This window comes from Antechinus flavipes, chromosome 2 (assembly GCF_016432865.1).
Source record: "Antechinus flavipes isolate AdamAnt ecotype Samford, QLD, Australia chromosome 2, AdamAnt_v2, whole genome shotgun sequence".
Lineage (NCBI taxonomy): Eukaryota > Metazoa > Chordata > Mammalia > Dasyuromorphia > Dasyuridae > Antechinus > Antechinus flavipes.
Window position 1 is genome coordinate 432,645,942 of NC_067399.1, and position 20,646 is coordinate 432,666,587.

Sequence of the window (20,646 nt, forward strand, 5' to 3'; positions counted from 1 at the left end):
GTAAGTTGTGAACTGATCCAACCATTCTAGAAAGCAATTTGGAATTATACTCAAAGGACAGTAAAACCAAGCATATCATTTGATCCAGCAATAACCATGGCTAGGTCTCACAAAGAGATCAAAGGAAAAGGACCTATATATACAAAAATATTTATAGCAGCTCTTTTTGTGGTGGCATAGAATTGGAAATTGAGGGGATGCTCATCAATTGGGGAATGGCTGAACAAGTTGTGGCATATGATTATGATGGAATAGTATTGTGGTATAGGAAATGACAAGCAGTATATTTTCAGAAATATCTGAGAATACTTATATGAACTGAGGCAAATGAATAAGCAGAGCCAGGAGAACAGTATACACAATAACAGCAATATTGTACAATGATCAGTCATGAACATTTAGCTATTCTAGACAATACAATGATACAAAAAATTGTTAAGAACTTATGAAAATGCTATCCAACTCCAGAGGAAGAACTGATGGAATCTGAATGGAGATCAAAATATACTTTTTTCCCTTTATTTTCTTGGGTTTTTTTCTGTTTTCTTTTATGGTATTGTTAATATGGAAATATATTTTGTATGGCTGCACGGATATTAAAAAAAAAAAATAAGAAAGAAGCAAAGTCCTTGTCAGTTAAAGTTCTTTGGTGTTTTTAGAGATCATGCTATAGGAATCAAAGAATATTATATCTGGAAGTCACATTTCAATACAGAATGTCAGAGTTGCAATGGACGTTAGAATATGGAACATAAAATGTTAAAAGCAGGTGGAGATCTTAAAATATTGAACAAAGAATGTTCAGAGATTGATAGAACCTTAGAGGCTATCTTGTCCCTCATTTTTCAAGGGAGAAAAACTAAGATTCAAGAGAGGACTGGTGATATTTGCCTATGGACAGGGAGTCAGAGCTCCTTGAGACTGGTTTCTAATTCCAATAGAATATAAACTCTTTGAAGTCAGAGACTGTTTAATTTTTGTCTTTTTATTCCCAGTGCCTAGCATAGTGCTTGAGACACAATAATACTTAATAAATGTTTATCAGCTGATTCTACTTTTCATTTTAACATAATCTAAACTAGTCAAACTCTTTGCTACTCAGTTTCCTCATATAAGGCAATGGTAATAGATGACTCATTTCATAAAAACAATGGTAGAGTTAATGAGACAAAGTCAACCAAGTCACTTTCTTATAGACAAGAACAGCAAGAGGTATAGAGAACTTGGCTCTGTGGAAATATCTGGTGAGTAAATTTTAAAATATCCAAATGCTGAGCAATTGCTTTTCTGACCTACGAAACCACGTTGCACACACCTTCTGGATCTTCCAGTCCAAAGCAGTATGTTGAAAATTATGAACTTTCAATTAAAAGAAGCTAGAATTTTTCATTTTTTCCGAATAATTTTCTGGATGTTAATTTCCCTGATGTGAGTTTTGACCTGGTATTGACCCAATCTTGTTGAACGAACATCTCATACATTTAGTCAGGACCACTCACTAAATCACCCTTTTCCCCGCTCCACCCTTGCCCATAGAGTCCTATGTGGGCCATTGTTCCAAGTTCACATGAATGCCACCCACCTATCACAAAGGTTGATCTAGGCCTACACATTGACACACCCATGCATTGCTCCCTGGAGTCACTGACTTTGGTATGTTTTGGGTGGAGAGTGGGTAGAAGTTACTGTGACAACATATACTCCCATGTCAGTAGCAGCACCTGGATTAGAACTCAGTTTACCTATCTACATAGCCAATATCTTTTCTACTGTTTCAGAGGTCACCAAGTAAGTTCTGATTGATAAGAGATGAAGAAAACACTTTCTTTCCTGCTCTAAGAATATGGAGTTCATACTGAACTTGTCTATTCATTTTTATCAAATTAACCTCCAGAATTCTGTGCTTTCAAGTCTCTTCCAGTTCTAACATTCTGTGTTCTAACAATCAATGTTCAAAGGTCCTATTCTGTACTGTAATTCCAATCCTGAAAATACTTATGATTTAATTGTGTGGGGACTCCTTTAATTCACACAGATCATCATCTCTCTAGTTCTTGTTATTGGTAATAGTAATAGTAGTAGTAGTAGTAGTAGTTGTAGTAGTTGTAGTAACAGTTGTATGTAGTAGTGGTAGTAGCAGTTATTGTTGTTGTTACAGAAGTGGTAACAGGAGATGTTAGCATTTATATAGTGCATTAAAGTATGCAAAGTTCTATATAAATATTATCTCATTTCATCCTCATAACCACCCTGAGAGATAAGGGCATTAAATGGAAGAAAATGAAGGTCAAGTAATTTGCTTAAAGTCAGAAGTATCTAAGGCTGAATTTGAATCAAGTTTGTTTGTTTGTTTTCCTAAATTCAGGCCAGGCACTAAATCTGCTGAGCTTAGTAGATGGCTTGATTGATTTATATCACCAAAAGAATGAACAAACCAGTGATTGATCTCCTATGTAAGATCCTTAAGCTGAGAATGTGTTTAAATAACCGATGTAGTCTTTAACAGTTCTACTCTAAGTTTTTCTTAAGGAACAATTTGGACTCCAAGAATATAATATCTTCAAGGTCTGATTCCCTCCACATTTCTATAAACTGGGGAAATATATTGATTTATATGTGATTCCATTCAATTAACTTAAAATTATCTTTTCCAGCCTCCTCCTCTTATAGTAATACTATTCAAAATATCTCCTAGTTGAAAAGAAATTTTCTTTAAAATGACATTATTGTATAAATTGTTTTCCAATTGTGTTCACTTCTATCTGCATCAGTTCTTACAAATCCTCACAGGACTCTCGGAAGCTATCCCATTCATCATTTCTTAAAGCATAACCTATTCCATAACTTTCCTAAAGCATAGATCTAATCATATCTGCTCCCTATTCAACTCCAATGACTTCCTATTGCCTCAAGAATCAAATACAGAATTATCTATTTAGTATTCAAAGACTTTTTAAACTTGATGCCCTTCTTCCTTTTCCAACCTTCTTAACTCCTTGGTATACACTCTTTGGTCCAGTGACACTGACTTCCTCACTATTCCATAAACAAGATAATTCCATTTCTTGGCTCCAGGGCATTCTGTTTGACTGTTCCTCATGCCTAGAATGGTCTTTCTCCTCTGCTCCCACTGCTGACTTCCCTGGTTTTTTTTTTAAGCCCCAACTAAAATCCCACCTTCTACATGAAGCCTTTTCTGACTCCTCTTAATCCCAATATTTTTGTTCTCTTAATTATGCTGTAGTCATTCTGTTAATAGCTTTATTTTTATTCCTTTTCATGTTGTCTTCCCCGTTGATTGTGAGCCACTTAAGGAGAATTATCTTTTTCTTCTTTTTCTTTTTTGAACATTTAGCATAATACCTAGCACATAATAGGTGCTTAGTAAATACTTATTGCTTATTTGCCAAAAGGAATTCCAAAAAGAACTTCTCTATTTTTGTATATATGGAACCCTTTTCTTCTTTGATTTCTCATTTTATATAACCTAACCATTAAAACTGTCCCCATAGAATCTGTCACTGTTGAAGACATCATTTTCATCCTTTTAAAAGAATGTTACAGTTTGATTCTCTAAGGATATCTAAAGTGGGAAAAGAAAATTCCAAAGAGATTACAACTAAATTTGTACCTGGGATCTGCCATTTCAAGCCTGTGTGATCTTAGGCACATTCCTCCTCCTCTCTGGGGCTCAGTTTACCTTTATATAATATGGGAATATATGGCCAGATGATTTCTAAAATCCTATCTCTCTCTAAATCTTATGATACTCTTCCTTCATACTACTTAGGATGCTTCTTGTGATGCTAGAAGCAAATTACATAGTAGAAAATATAGATCAAAGACCTATTGTTTTAAAAGTTGAACTCAATAAACCTGGCTAAGACACATGCAATCACTCCAATTCAACAAATAGTTACTGAACACCTGCTCTGTGCAGCTAGAGCCTTGGGCTGAGGAGGAGGCAAAGGTTGATACTACATACTTTTTATCCTTAAGGGGTTCAAAGTCTTAGATGAGTATCTCATAGAAATAGGGACATCTGAGGCACACCTAAGAAACATTGTAATGGAAAAATGATAGTTAGTTTGAGGGTACCCAACTCAACAACTCATTTTAAATTCCTTTATCCAGAAAGCCTGAGTCCAAATCTCAACTTTGACCTTTACTAACTATATGACACTAAGCAAAATTCTGAATCTCTCTAATCGTCAGTATTGTCATATGTTAAATAGGAATTTAAGTGAGTGAACCAGGAAGGTCAATAGATGAAGAAGAATGAGGGGAGAGAATATGAGGAATGGAGTAGGTAAGAGACAGAAATGAAGGACAATGGGGGAAGCACATTCCATAGAAAATATGGGTTTGAATCCCATTCCTGCTATCTACCAACTGACTTTTAGCAAGTCATCTTACCTCTCTGGGATTCAAAATTAGGAAGATGGACTTAGTGATCTCTAAGTGATCTCTAAGGTTCCTGTCAGTGCTAATATTTTATGATTCATTTGGATAAATTCCTTCATTGAAAGCTTTTTGTCAACTCAAGACACCACAAAAATGGGATTTTTTGTTACTAAAAGAAAGAAGTGAGAGCAGTCCTGGGACATGTGTTTGTCTATATGCTTGCATGTGCATGCATACATGTATCTGTCTTTATATGGTGCATTTATTACATCCAAGCTGCATGTTGAGTTCTGCCAATATGAGAAGGAAGTAGCATTTCTAGGAAGCTAAGGAAGGGAAGAGTGAGGGCTCCAGATAGTATGAAGATCTCAAAATGGGTATTGCTCATGGGGTTGAGAACAAGATTGGGCTCACTTGTGGGAATCCCTCCACGTAGTAAAGGCAGACTTGGACTCTTTTTGTGTGTGTGTGTTCTTTAGAGAAGAGATGGGAGTGACTAAAGATATCCAGCCAGAACGTTTGGCTAGCTTAGATGGTCTCCCTCTCTCTCCCCTTTCTTGGCTTCTTAGAAATGCCATTCCCTCTTCATATTGGCAGAACTGTACATGTAGCCCTAACAATGCAGTCTAGGTATAATAAATGTACTCCATTACCACTTACTTAGACTATTTTGACAGGTTCTGAATGTATCTATCTGCCCTTATACATACATACATACACACACATACCATTCAACACATCCTAAACATTCTACCTGTCACCTTAATAATGGATAGGTCAGAGAATGTGTCACTGTCCCTCACTAATTAGGAAGTTTAAGATTCATTCGGCCTCATATATTCATTTTATCATGTATAGACAGGGAAAGGGATTTATTCAGGGTCACAACTCTAGTAAGTGGCAGAACCAAGATTCAGATCCAAGGCTTTTGATTCCCAATTCAGCAATTATGCTACTGAATGTGTCACAAGCCTAGCAAATCAAGTATAAATCTCTGAATCCTTACATTTATAAGTTCTACACCTAGTTCCAGCCTTCTTTAGCCTGATATCACACTGCTTCCCTTCCTTTTGACAGTTCCTGTCATATTGTGCCCAACCTTGTATGCATTGCCAGCTCCATGCATCTATTCACAATATCATTCCATGTTATTCTCTCTAATGCTCAATTTCCACATGTTGAAATCTTTTCTTACTTTCAGGTCTAGCTTGAGCCAGACTTCTTTTACAATGACTCTCTTGAATTTCTTCAAGATGAATGACCTAACACATGGCATTCATCTCTTTTCTATTTGCATAGTTACTTGCACTTCATGACTCCCTTCCATTTAAATGAGGGTAATTGAGTGCAGGGCCTGAGTTTGAGAACTTTGTATCCACTTGGATTAATGGAGTATCTGATGCATAATAAGTGCTTAATAAATGTTTGCTTACTGACTGAACCTTCTTCCCTCATATATCATCATTTCTGAACTTGTCTTTATTCTTATCTCAATCTACCTGTTAACCAGGGCAGAATTTCTAGATCTCTGAGGAGGAAAAGACCTTTACTTTCTATAGTCCAGACAGAAATACAGTATCATTGAAACCTCACTGGATTTGAAATCATAAAACCAGAGTTTTAGTCCCAACTCTGCTACTAATTATCCAATTGAACCTAATTGAATTCAACTGAACCTAATTAAACCCATCTAAATCTAATTGGACAAGTCAGTCTCCTTCTCTAGACACCTCCTTTTCCTCCTTTTTAACATTAAGGAGTTGGACTACATCCTCTCCTTAATTCTCAACTATATCCTTAGTTCTAAGCTCTATTGCTTTAGAAATAAGTTGGCCTTTTTGAGCATCACTTTCCTCTGCTATGCAATAAGAATAAATATCTATGTCATAGTTCTGTTGCAAGGAAAGCATTTTGCAAATCTTAAAGCATGATAGAAAGGAATATTATTAAAAGAGCATAAAATAAACCTATTTTAGGCTTTCTAATAAACAGGAGACTCCTTCTGCATTTATGGTAGATGATATCACTTTGAATCGAGTTGGAGAGTTAACATCTCTCTCTACCTAGCTGCCCTATTTCTAGCCTTTAGCTTTTCTTTTTCTGAAAGAAAGACCAAGGGAATTGTGGTCTAGACATGCATGTATTACCATGTGTGTTTGCCTGTTAGTTCACTGAGAGGAATAGACTGCTCCATGGGTCACAAGCAAATTGCTTTTGCTTTTTATCTTCAAAATAAACAGTCTTATTTACTATCTTCTCTAAGAAATGATCCATTAGGAAAAGTAGATGAAGGTTGAAAATGGATGAAGAGCAGACCTAATTAATATCTTCAAGTATCTGAAAGGTTATTTTGGTTTAGAGGGATTCAATTTATTCTGCTTGATTACAGAAGGCAGAGTTGAGACTAAGTTAGGGAAGTTGAAAGAATACAGATTTGTGTTAGAGGATTCTAACAGTTGGAGCTATCTAAGAGGAGAACAGGTTTACTTGTAATTTAGCAAACTCATTTTCATAAGAAGTGTTCAAGGTAAGTCTAAATGACTTCTTCTGAAGGACTGTCAAAGAAGAGGAAATTCAACTTATTCCTCATGGTCTTAGTGGACAGAATCAGTAGCAAAGGAGGAAGTTACAAGGAGGCAGAAAACTTGTTAACAAAAGATTTTTTAACAAAGAGAGCTGCCTAATAAAAGGGAAAAAAGTCCCTGAAAGGAAGTGAGTTCCCATTACCAGAAGTGTTTTAATAGAGATTATATGACTTACCTGGTCAAAATAGTGCAGAAAAATCCCTATTCGGAGCCACTGTTAAATTAGATATCCATTTTAAATCCAACAGCTCAGCTATTCTAGGATTTAAGGGTCCATTCCTTTTGAGTCCATTAACTTCAGAACTATGCCTGCTAAAATAGAGTACTCCCCTAGTCCTAAAGGAAATATTTCTTCTCTAATATATGGTAATAGATTGGTGCCTCCACCAAATCTTTGTGATTTTTTGTAACTAAAATATAATAACAATCCTCTGAAAGGCAACCTTCAGCTGATGGACCTTTTCTCACTAAGCTAAGTTCAGCATATCAAAGACAAACTTTATGGGTATAGACCTGGACCATCTTGGGTAGGTTCTCCAGCTGGAAAGTTTCAGAGTGGCCTTATTGACCACTTGTCAGGAAAACCATGCCAAGAATGATTATTCAAGTATGAGTTGAAATAGAACAAAGATTCTATGGCTCTAAGTTCTATAAATTAGGAGACTACAGAATTGTTTTCCATTAATTGGTTTAACAAAATCCTAGAATCTAGGAATTTCAAAGTTGGACATGCTCATAATTGGCCTTTTAGTCTAATCTCCTATTAAAGTGCTTCTCTGGTTGCCTTGCAAAGGGTTATCCAAATCTGAAGAGGAACTGATACAATTCAAAGCAGTCATTATTGAGAAGGAACCCGAATTGTTGAATTCTTCCTTTTCATGAATCCAATCTGTCTCCCTATTTAGTTTCTAAAATCAAGAAGCAGAAAATCTCTCTTATCAATCCTCATTCTGACCAGATGCTCAGAAGAAAGTATATCTGTAACTTTCAATATCCATTTGTATTCTATATAGCAAGAAACTGTATGTTAGTCCTTCAGAGCTATGAAAAATATTAGAATCCTTCAGACAGAATTTTTTTTTTATTTTTCACCAAGATCTAAAATGTACTACATTTCTGTGAGAGAAATCAGAATATAGCCAATGTAACTTTTCTACCATATTTAGAAAGTATCTTATTAAAATGGAGACACTTGGATTTAAGCAGCATATTTAAAATTTCTGTGTGGCTTCAAGCAAAATTTACTAGTAATCTGACAGGATAGTTCTGAAGAGAGTGCTTTACAAACCTTAAAATGTTAGTATTATTATAATTATTACTACTACCATCATTATATTCTAAGGAAAGGAAATAGTCATCTACAGATCATATACTTATGTCTTAAAGAAAGAAAACATTTCTTACAAGATCATAAAATTGTCACTTTAAAGCTGAAAAGAGTTTTTAAGGCTCTGGTCCAATATCCTGACTTTGCAGATATGGAACAGTAGACGTAATATAGCCCAGGTTCACACATCATGTTGAGTGGTTTGTCCAGGGTCAGATAAGTAGCATATGATTAAGGCAAGATTTGTGCTCTTTCTCCTATAACATGCTACTTCTTAGATGATTTTTGCCTTTGTTAAATTTAATATGATATCCTTTTAAGATTCTAAGATTCTTTTATATTTTAGCATTCTGTATTATATGATAAGCTATTTTATGTTCTAAGAGGGTTTGTGATATAAAAATAGTGATAGACTCACTACAGAGAAGCTGATTCAAATCCTGCTTCTTAAACTGACAAACTATATAATACCAAGCATGTAACTGAACCTCTTCTTTTTCTTATATGTAAAATGAAGATGCTAATATCTATCCAAGAGGGTTATTGTAAAGAAATCATTACATAAACCTGAAATCACTAAAGAAATGGAAGTTGGATTTTGAAATGCCTTCCAACTCTAAGTGGCTGTGTTCTAAGATCCCTTCCAGTTCTAACATTCTATGTTCTATGTTCCAAAGTCCCTTCCACCTCTGACATTTTTTTCTTAAGATTTCTTCTAGTTTTCACATTTTATATTTTAAGATCTCTCCCAGCTCTATCATTCTGTGTTCTAAGATGCCTCTCAGCTGTGACATTCTTTCTATGTTCTAAAAACCTTATCAGCTTTGGAGTTTTTTGTTTTGTATTCTATGTTCTATAATTCTTTGATACTTTGATACTTATTTTGATACTTTGTGTCCTAAAGCTGTACCGTGCTCTCAAAATTCTTATCTGCATTATAAATTTCCATCCAAGTTCTAATATTCTAGATTCTGTGTTCCAGTTTTAACTGTGTTCTAGTTTTAACACTTCATCTTCTCAAGATCTGTGACCTAACTCTTGCATATATCTGTCATGCCCTGTATAGGTCTGTTCATGAATCATTCATGAAGGAGCTGTGTTTATGTTTCTGACGCAGACCATTAAGCACCTCTCAGTAGAATGAATATTGTTAACACCCAGGTGTCCATCACCAATCATCTGTCTTCAGGGATCTGGGAATAGAATCAATGAAGAGCAGAAAAGCTGGACTAACCTGAATATCATCTTCACTGGCAACATCTGGGAAAAAAGCAGAGATGTAAAAGATAAGGTAATTAAATCATCAAAAGCACATAATTCACAGACAGTATAGCTTCTGAACACAGCCAACCACTCCCCCAAAGTGAGTGTTGCCAGTGGGGCCCACTAGAGCTTTGTGGCATGAACTCTCAGATGATCCCTTAACATTTCCTCCTATTCTTTGCCCCTCCCTTTTCCCTGCTTGTTGAAACTATACCTAGCTGACCTTCAAGGCCCAGTTTAATGCTGCTTCTCCTAACTTCTTCCAATTCCCCCTCTAATCTTTTCCTCATATGACTTTAGAGTACTTAGTATTCTTCTTAAGCATTTTTTGTAATCAAAATTTTTGTAATCTGTATCCATACTTTAAATTATCTATTTTAGACAAGAAACAATGTTACAAAGTACAAGAAGCCCTACCCCTGAGAACAAAAGATTTGAGTTTGAGTCATAGCTTTGATACTTCCTAGCTATGTAAACTTAACAAGTCAGTCCTTTTCTCATTTCCCATTAGTAAAAGAGTTATGATGATATTTATTCCACTTTTCTTCAAAGTTATTATGAAGATAATTCTCTATAAATTTTAATAATTCCAGAGTCATCTTCTGAAGTCAGAGAGGAATTTAATGTGTCTGTATGGGTATACACATACACGTATATAAGTATGTGTATGTGTATATACTATATACCTAATAGATGTGTGTGTGTGTGAGTGTATATTTCCTTGGTATTGAACAGTGTCTTGTAGCTTTAAAAAAATAAATGCATGGCACAGAATTTTTTTTAATGTACAACTACCTCTTTCCATGAACTTTAAAATATAAACACTATTCTAACAGATTAATCTCATTCCTAAGACAATTTAACAACTTATTCTTAGATTTGAAAAAGACTTTGTAGATCAATGCACTCAAGCTATTGCTTTAACAAGGGAGAAAACTATGACCTAACAGTATAGTAGAAAGAGCCTCCCATTTGGAGAGTAAGTAACCCATTTTGAATCTCTTTTCCTGTCATTTATTAACTTTCTGACTTTGATCAAATCTCATAACTTCTTGACCCCACTTAGCTCATCTATAAAGGAAGAGAGACACCCACAATCCATTCCAGCTCGAAATGTATGTTCCTAAGACTTGACTAAGGTCACACAGCTAATACATAGTTGAGATATAAACCCAGTTATCCTTAATTCTATTACTGAGCTCTGTCCACTATATCAAATTTTTTTAATTTTGCTTTTCAAAGCATATGACTGGCCTGTAGGTTCAAAGCTCAAAACTTACTCCAAATATCGATTTTCTACCTACACAAAAAGGGCAGCCACATGACAGAGTGATAGAGTGCTGAGCCTGGAGTCAGGAAGACTCGTCTTCCTGAGTTTAAATCCAGCCTCAGACACTTACTAACTAGGTGACCTGGGAGGATCACTTAACCTCAATTAACTCAGCTAATTTATCTGTAAAATGAGCTGAAGAAGGAAATGGCAGACCACTCCAGTATCTTAGTCAAGAAAATCCCAAATAGAGTCATGAAAAATTGGACATAACTGAACAACAAAACCTAGACTTAAGATAGCCTCTGTTTTAATTTGAATATGTATTCTAAATTCACCTAGGCCTCTTTCCTAATTGAAGTTTTATCAACTCTAGATCTATTCACTAGTAAGCAAAGTGATGTGACATAGAGAAAAGTGGAGAAGATTCAGAGTTAACAATGCTGGGTCCAAATCCTCTTTTATAAACTTCCTAATCCAATAAATGTAATAAAGACATTTAATTTCCAGATTCATAAAAGGGACATAATGACACTTGTACTATATACTTTTCAGGATTATTAAGCCTTATAAAGCTTAAAATACTAGATAAAGAGAGTTATTATTAAATAAGGCTACTACGAAGTACTGGGTTTCTTTGTCCTTTATTTGAATAAAGTGTGTCAGACTTGGAGTCAAAAAAACCTAGTTCTATTTCTGAGTTTACCATGGAATAAGTGACCTTGAACAAGTGACTACTACCCGCACTCTGAGTTTTTCCCTTGAAAAAATTGTACCTTGCTTCTGCTCTTACTTGTATAAAAAAATTGAATAATAATACCAGTTCTCCTTTCTTTAGTGTTTTAGTTTAAGATTCACAGAATACTTTTTTCATATCTCCATATAGGTATATCCCCTTTTTATTAAGAGGCTTTTTACTATAGTTACAAAGCTAGTAAGGGATAAAATTATCAGGACTATATGCCAGAAAACATGTCTGTCCTTTCATTGATGTCTATCTCAGTTTTGCCAGCTCTAAAATGGAGATAATACCTACCTTTTAGAACTGTTGTGAAAATAAAATGAAACAGTATTCGTAAAAAATTTTTGCTTTGCAAATGTTAAAGCACCACAAAAATACTTGTTATCATCATCGCCATCATTCTTAGAACCCAGATGTCTTAACTTCTAGTCCAGTCCTCTTTTAGCCAGGCTGGTGAAATTTGGCTTTCTTTGGAAGAATAGCAGAACCAGAATAGCGGTATCTGGTCCCACATCTTAACACAAGCAATTGCTTGTGCTTCAAGGTGAGCTCTCCAGATGAGGCCTGACACCATACTTACTCAACTCCCCTAAGGTTCCCATTGGCAGAAAAATTTTTAAAGGCAAGGAGGGCAAAACTTCAAAAGAAAGAAGAGGTATACAAAATGGGGAAGGCAGAGGTGTTCTCAGGACACTCTAGCCCCTTAATAGGAATTGGCTTGTTTCCCAGGTTTTATCCTGCTTTGTTATGAGAATTCCATAAACTGTAATTATATTTTTTACATTTCTAGATTTATATATTAGACTTATGTTAAACCTAGTATTTTATCCATTATTCTGATCATCATTTCATAAGAATAATTGCACTACTCATTTTTCAGGATTGTGATAGAGAAAATACTTTGTAACCTTTAAAGTATTATAGCAATATAAGTTACTAGTATTACTAGCTCTAGTGATCCTCTGAAGATAGTTAATGGCATTTGTTCTGATTTTTAAAGGATTGGCAGAAATTCAATATTTTCCTTTGGTCCTCCATTTTTTTCAGAATGGAAGAATGTAATGCTGCCTCAGGAGAGGCATCATCTGTCTCACCACATTTCACCACAATACTTCACATTTTCTGAGTGCTTAAAATTGTGACATATCCTACTTTGTCTATTCCTTTTTACTTTAGACCAATCTTTCCTATCTCCCGGATGATCCTTCAGAAGGATAGCTGCTACCCTACCCCCTACTTTCTGTAATATCAATGGGCCTGATTTAGCATCTACTTCAAGGTATGGGCAACATCCTCTTCCTGATCACCAATTATTTCTGAATCAGCTTTAATTCTAAAACCATTTAATGGTCTTTTATTTTCCTGTTGGTGAAAAAGATAACCAAGGAGAGAGATAACAACATTAAAAAATATTGAAAAAGCATTTGACAGTAAGCAGAATATTCTATACAAGATCTAAAGGAAAATCATAGAAAAGGAAGAAAAGAGAAGAAAAAGAAGGGAGAGAAGAGAAGAGAGAGAGCAGAGAAGAGGGGAAGAAAAGAAAGGAAAGGAGAGGAGAGGAAAGGAAAGCAGAGGAGAACATAGAACACAGAAGAGCAGAAAAGAGGAGAGGAGAGAAAGAAATAAGAGAGTAATGTGGAACTAGAACCCATGTTTTCTGATTCCCAGTTGAGGACTCTTTCCTATTCTATTTATATTGCACAACAGTACAACCCCCCTTTATTCTAGGGAAGAAGCCACCATCTATTTGGGATGTGCTACTTGGGCATGATCTCAAACAAGTCCTCTGTCATGGAAATAAAAGAATGTGAAAATGGAAATGAAAGAAGAGAAAAGAAAAAAAGAGAAAAGCAAAGAAAATGGAAAGAAAAGGAAAAAGAAGAAAATTAAAAAAAGGAAAGGAAAAGAAAAAAAGAAAAAAATTACTTGCCACATCTCCTCCTTACCCTTCCCTGCCAAACAAACAAAAATATAAACTACTCTCATATTTTTATCCCTCAGTTTTTGATAGAATTAAATTTAATATTTACTTAAGATGTAGCCAATTCTGAAAAATAACCACAAGAGCTTTTGTGGACCAGTGAATGACCTTTAAAGAATGAATAATCCAGTGGAATAGAATAAAACATACAGGGTCAAAGTTCTAAAAACTCAGATTCTAAGCCTGGCTTTGCTTCTGGCTAACTGAGTGACCTTGGGTGATTCAGTTCAAGGAACAATCTCTCCTCCCTGGATCTCTGAATGATACTGTCAAATGAAGGGGCTTGACTAGATAATAGCAGCTGCTGACATCCATATGGTACCTTAAGATTTGCAAAACATTTAAGATGAATGAGCTCACTGGATCTTCACTACAAGCTTAACATTTTCCAGCTCTATGATACAATAAAGACATTTCTTTAAGTGGTCCTATAAAGGGAAATCCTATCTTGAGTAGACAGAACCACAGGTGGCAGGCAATTAAGCACTCACCTGGGATGGAGCCCAAGACCAGGATGAGTAGAACACACAGAGCTGAACTTTTCATTGTCAAGACAGATCTTGCAAGACAGCATCTATGAGTCGACTCGGCACATTGCATCGCTAACCGGATGCTCTGACAGGAAACAAGGCCGATGGGGAGTCAATTATTTTATATAAGAGTAGCTCCACCCCCCCCTAGGGTTGCACCATCCTTCCTCTGAAAGCCATCATTAACAATATAAACCAGTTTGTTGAGAGTAGGGCTGATGAATGTGCACAGCAGTTTCCATGGCATAGGACATATTTGAGATCATGCCCAATTAGTACATCCCAAACAGATAGTGGTTACTTCCCTAGAATGGAGGGATTTTGTACATTGAACAATATATAGTAGGAAAGAAACCTGGGAGTCAGGAGACCTGCATTCTAATCCCACATTTCTACCAACTTGATAAGTGTTAATAGAGAAAACCACTCTTGAAGATCCAATTTTCTCATATTTAAAATTAAGGGATGCCCTATGGTTTACATTTCACCTATGTACTGGTCTTTTGGGTCTGACTTTGGGCTAGAAAAAATCCCAGAATTTAAGAGAAAGAATAAGAAAGAAAAAGAATAAGGTTACTCAGTGTGTGCCATTGGCTAGCTACCACTCATTGTGAGAATTAGAAAATGTGAGAGCTGGAAGGAGCCTTAAAACATCAAGTTTTAGAGTTGGAAGAGACTTTTGAACATAGATTGTAAAACCTATAAGGGACATGAGAACATAAAGTAAACACAACTAGAAAAGGCCTTAGAACATAGAATGTCAGCGCTAGATGAAAACATAGAATGTTATATCTAAAAGGACCTTCAGAACATAGAATGTCAATTCTGAAAGGAAATAGCAATATAAGATATCAGAGCTAGAAATGGCCCTGGTGATTAAATACTTGTCAACAAGAAGAAAGACTTGTTCAGATTAATACCATAATTAGTATTAGAATTCAGATCTCCAGATTCAAAAACTAGTTCTCTCCCACTCTATAGTGTCTCTTTTAAAATATGCAACTTTATTTCATTTAAAAGTACTCTCATAAACTTGAATTTGCCCTCCTTAAATAGGATATTGCCTAAGTGATAAGACTCTCACTTTGTTGCCAGCCTATGATTCCACTAAACTAGTAACTGAGGAATGCCAGTGGAATCACTGTTGAAGCTCAAGTTGATATAATAGAAAGTTTTCTAGTCTGGGAGTCAGGACACTGGAGTCCTATCTCTGCCGTTAATTTAGTTATGTATTCTGGAGCAAGTCTACTTTCTGGATTTCTGTTTCCTCTTTTGTCTTCCACTGAAAATGAAGGATTCAATCTCTGATACCTTATTTTTAAGAGTATCTCTGAAAAATCTCTGAGCTTTCTTATGTGATGTTCCAAGACCTTTTCTAGCTCTGACAATTTGTATTCTCGAATCGCATTTGTATAATCTCTAAGTTCATTTCTAGTTTTTAGTCATTGATGAAGTCAACTCTGGAAATGGGTAGGTAAAGAGCAATGTTTTTACTAACCATCCTGATTTTTTTTCTAAATCTTAAAACACCACCTTACCCTTATTCAAATCTTTATCTGAAAGCCCCTACTTTAAGTCCTGGAAAAATGTTTCTAACCCTCAGCAAAACAAAGATATTTGGCTTCTTAAATGCTAGCTGTTGAATGCTTATGAAACTACATTTTCTTGTTGGGATTGGTTGAATCTGCTCATAAAAAACTCTTAACCACCACAAAGATGTAGCTCACACCAATCCATTGCTAATGAGAGAAGCCATTTCTAAGAGGAGGGCAGAGCCAATGGCTGTGAGATGATTGACTGGCTGAAGAATCTAAGTTATGAGGAAAGATTGTGGGAGTTGCTTTTCTTCTGACTGGAATAGAGGATGTAAATGCCTTTTAAATTTGAAAAATAAGCAGAAAAAATGTTTTTAAATGGATCAAAGTAAAATATTCTTCTCAGAAAAATGAATAAATGGGAGAATACTTAGGGAATTTACCTATTAGAAGGATGGCCAGATTGACCATACTTCTGAGGTTCTTTCCATTTTAGCTCAGGAATGCTGTGGATCTAGAATTGAATCACTCAGTACTCTGCTAATCTTTTTGTGAGCCTGGAAATCCCAGGGATGGAATGGAGACTCTGGAGTACTGGGAGGTGGTTAGGGTCAAAATTAGGGTCAGGTTTAGGGAGTAGTCATGGCAGATGTTAAATGTCAGGATACTAAGCAAGACCCTCTTTGCTTCATCAAAGAGGGGATTTACAAAATGGTAAATTACAAACTGAACTGACTCAAGGCAGACAGGATCTTCAAAGATACATAACACAATCTTAACTTGAATAGGACCCTTTTTTACAAAAATCCTGACACTTCATCATGATCTCTAGTTCCATAGTCTGTGTGTTCTACTCCATTCACCCCTGTTCTGATTTTGCCTTCCTTCCTTCATGGTTTTAGTCACAGAATTATAGCTAAAAGGAACCTAAAAAGTTATCTAACCCAACTCCTTCACTTTACAAAATGAAAAAACTGACACCCAGAGAAGTTAAGAAACTTATCCAAAATTCCATAGGTAGAAAATAGACGGGTCTGTATTTGAATCGAGGTTCTTTTTTTAACTATAGGTCCACTAACCTTTATGTTGTACCATGCCACAATCTTACCCTTCATTCCTGAATCCCTTGCCCCTTTGTTCTTCCTACTGTTCACTCCTTACTATTCCTCAGCCCTGGATCAACCCCAATTGCTTTTGTCCCTACTGCTGAACCAATGGATTCAATTCAATAAGACATGAACTTGTTGACTACTACAAATTTTTATTGTTCGATCTCAACTGGACCTGTGTAGGAATCCTTCTGTTTATCTCTGAGTGACTCCGTTAGGTTTTCTACAATAAATTAGGCTTCCAACTCTATCCCCATTCTTTGTCTCTCAGCAGATGACCTTTCCTTCTATTCCCAGAGGAGGAAAAGGGAGGGAGGGGAGAAGAAGGCATGTTATAATGGATAGAGATAGTCTTGGAGCCAGGAAGACCTAAGTTCAAATCCTACTTCGAAAAGAAACTAGCTAAGTGACACTGGGTCAGTCACATAATCTTTTCATGCTCTAAACAACCCTCTAAGATGTAAGTTGCAAAAAAAAGACAATAATCAGCATTAGTAGAGAGGGATTTCCTTATTCAGAAGTTCCCTAAATCAATTAAATCACAACCTTCATCCATCTATCTAAATGTGTGTATATATAATATATGGCATATATATGTATAATGACATATTTTGTTTCTCCACCAAAGATATATATGTATATATAATATATACACATATATATGTGTCTGTGTGAATGTATGTATATATGTATGCATGCACACATATATACATATATTCATGTATATGTGTAGTGTGTGTGTGTGTGTGTGTGTGTGTGTGTGTGTGTTTTGGGAAAACTAGGGATTCTGAAGTTGGGAATTAAGAGGTACTATATTCCACACATGACTTACCACTTCTACAAAGTCAGGGGACCAGATATGGATAAATACACATATACATGAATATATAAAAAATATTATATATATATATATATATATATATGTAATGCTCACTATGTGTAAAGTACAGTGCTAAGTACTAGGGATACAAGTAAAAAAATATGAAATATTCTGCTCTCAAAGAGTTCATATTCCAAAAGAGGAGAAAACCTATATGGAAAGTTTCAGCTACCAATTATATGGAAAAGTCTTATGGTCCTTATGGTGTAGCAACAAAGCAGATGGCAATGCCTCTCCTTTAATATCATTTCTACTGATAAAATCATATCAGTTTCTGATGAACCATTTGACAGTACAAGATTTTGGATACAAGAACTTTCTTTTCTGGATCTTAAATATATGTGCCTGGTTGCCAGGCCACATATCCAGAGGAGTTACTTCCAGGATGATGGTTACATGCACTGGACCCAAAGTCTTGCTTTGGATGTATATATGCATATGTGTAATATTATGTCCAGCCCTAATATCTCATTTGAGCTGCAGTTACCCACATATCCAATTGACTACTAAACATCTCCACTCGATTTTCCTACCATCCCCACCCAATTCAACTAAAATTTCATAACTAAAATCATCATCTCTTCCATATCCTATTTCCTCACAAGAAAAAAAAAATCTGCTGCTCCCTTCAAATTTCTTATTTCTGGTGATGGTACTTCTTTTTTTTTTTTTTGTCATTTATATTCAAAAATCAAAGTTATCAATTCTTACTTCCACTTCTCAAATCCCATTGGTTGCAAAGTCCTGTTGATTCTATTATCTCATCTTTCATATGTTCTCTCTTATCTCACATGGCTACCACTCTTATTAGGCTCTTATTACCTCTTTTCTGGATCATTGCTATAGTCTCCTAATTGGAGGCTTATCTCCTTGTCTCTCATCTCTTTCCTTTACACAGCTGCTAAGATAATTTGCTAAGGCATCAGTTTGACCATATCATTCCTCTAATTAAAAACTTTAAGCATATCTTTATTACCTCTAGGTTAAAACACAAAATCATTAATTTGATTTTTAAAGACACCCACACACACACAGAGAGATTAACAAAGAGCTACCTTTTCAACCTTATTGCTCTTACTGCCCTTCTTATGTTCTATAATTAGCTAAATTGTTAGCAAAATTGATAAATGATTCTAGCCACTCGATCATTTTTGCTATGTATTTAGCATATACCAAATTTTATAGCCTACAGTATTGTATTAGTTTCTCCTATTTCCTTGCATAACCTACATTGATCACCAGGTTCTGAATTGCTATCCTAAACTCCACTTCCACAAACAAATACACTTGACTTAGGCACTGGTTAGATGCTTCTTTGTTGACATATTATTGGTTTAGTTCATGAGGATCTTTGGAGGACCTTTTGCTTCCATTATTGGATTGTAGCCATTTTATAAACTTCATCTGAATGTAAAAGATTTGTACTATATTTGATATAAATCCACTATCAGATTCCCATTCTCAACCTATACCATTGCTTAATGAAGTGTTACCAACTTGTTCCAAAAGTACTTCTACAGAATTTTTAAAATTTGTCTATTATGTTCTCTAAAAAGGTTGCTTATTATATGTTTGCTTATTTGCTTATTTATTTTATTTGTTTGTTTGTTGATTTATTGTCTTTTCTCTAAGTTCGGCTCAATGACCACTTTCTTCTGTCAAGTCTTTCCCATTCCCCTCCAACACAAAGTATTTTTTGTCTCCTAAAATTTTTTTAAACCTTCTGTCCAGATCTTTCTTTTGCTTCAATCACTGCCAAACCTGTATGATATTTATCTAAAAACATGTCATAGCTATCTCACAAAAACCCTGTAAGCCAATAAATTATAAAATCTTGAGTGCAAGAATTATATCTTTTTAAACATTTTTTTTTGTATTTCTAGAAGATAGCATGATGCCTTGCCTGGAGTAGATGCCTATTAAGTGTTTGTTGAATGAAAGAAAGAATTCTCAACAAGTATTCATTACTGAGCCTCTACTTGGAGATCTCCAGTGATAAGTTTATCTTCACAATCTTGATCCTTTCTATCTTTTTGGGCTTATTAGACTTTACTCCCCACACTCTAAGGTCTAACCATAATAACAATGAGTTCATCACTCATTATGTACTATATTCTATCCCCAAGTCTTGGCACTGGTTGGCTTCCAATATCTGAAATGCTGTACATCTTAACTTCTACCTCTAAAATGCCTTACTTTTTTAAAGACATTAGTCAAGTGTCCCCTATTGCAGATTTTTTCCAAACCTCCTGCTGTTGGTGCCTGGCACAGAGTAAGCACTTAATAAATAATTATTAATTGATTGAATGCTTATTAGTTAATTGAATTTATTAAGTGAATTGTTTTTATTCCCAGTCAAAAAAGAAAAAGAAAACAATCCCCTGAGCAGAGAATATGCTTAAGGAGAGTTGAACAGTTAAACATTTTCATGTCTATTAACACCATCATCATTATCAATATCAGAAATGCCAATCTTAGATGAAATAGACCCAAATTAGAAACAAAATATTAGCCAACTTAACACACAAAAAAGAGATATGAAGTTACTATCTTGGCAATTCTAAAAATAAATAAACAAACCAGATCTTTGTAAACTTCAAGCATGGGAATGATGCTTACAACATAGCTTTAAATGGTTTGTCAATATGTAATTCTTCTGTTTTCTTTCTTCTATTCCCACTCTGACAGCTTCCCTCTACTATTCATTTGTATCCATTGTATTCCAGTAAGCTATAAACTCAATTGACTCAACTGTGTGACACAGCAATCCCAAAGCTAATGTGCTGGGAATTAAGCTGTGCTAATTAAAACAGAATTTGCAGAATCAGAGAATTAGTAGGATCATGCTATCTTCTGCTGCATAAAATATTGTGTCCAAAGATGGATGATGTATTTTAATAAGGGCATAGACAAACTGAATTGTGCCCAGAAATGAATAACCAAGCTAGTAAATAAATAAATAAATAAAACTGGAGTGCTTGCCACACAAGAATCTAATGAAGAAACTAGGGGTGTTT

The 20,646-nt window shown here is 35.2% G+C and overlaps 1 protein-coding gene across 4 annotated transcripts in view; it reads right to left on the reverse strand.

The window, feature by feature from the left end:
- The window catches only part of SPINK5 (serine peptidase inhibitor Kazal type 5), a 60,122-nt gene extending 45,941 nt beyond the window's left edge, over positions 1-14,181 (reverse strand). For all 4 annotated transcript variants that reach the window (XM_051978975.1, XM_051978974.1, XM_051978972.1 and 1 more), the window contains exons 1-2: positions 14,067-14,181; positions 9,551-9,576 (exon numbers count right to left, since the gene is read on the reverse strand). In XM_051978975.1, the coding sequence (XP_051834935.1) occupies positions 9,551-9,576; positions 14,067-14,175 (135 nt within the window). In that variant the 5' untranslated portion in view covers positions 14,176-14,181. The remainder of the gene's footprint in view (positions 1-9,550; positions 9,577-14,066) is intronic.
- Positions 14,182-20,646: the final 6,465 nt, after the last annotated feature.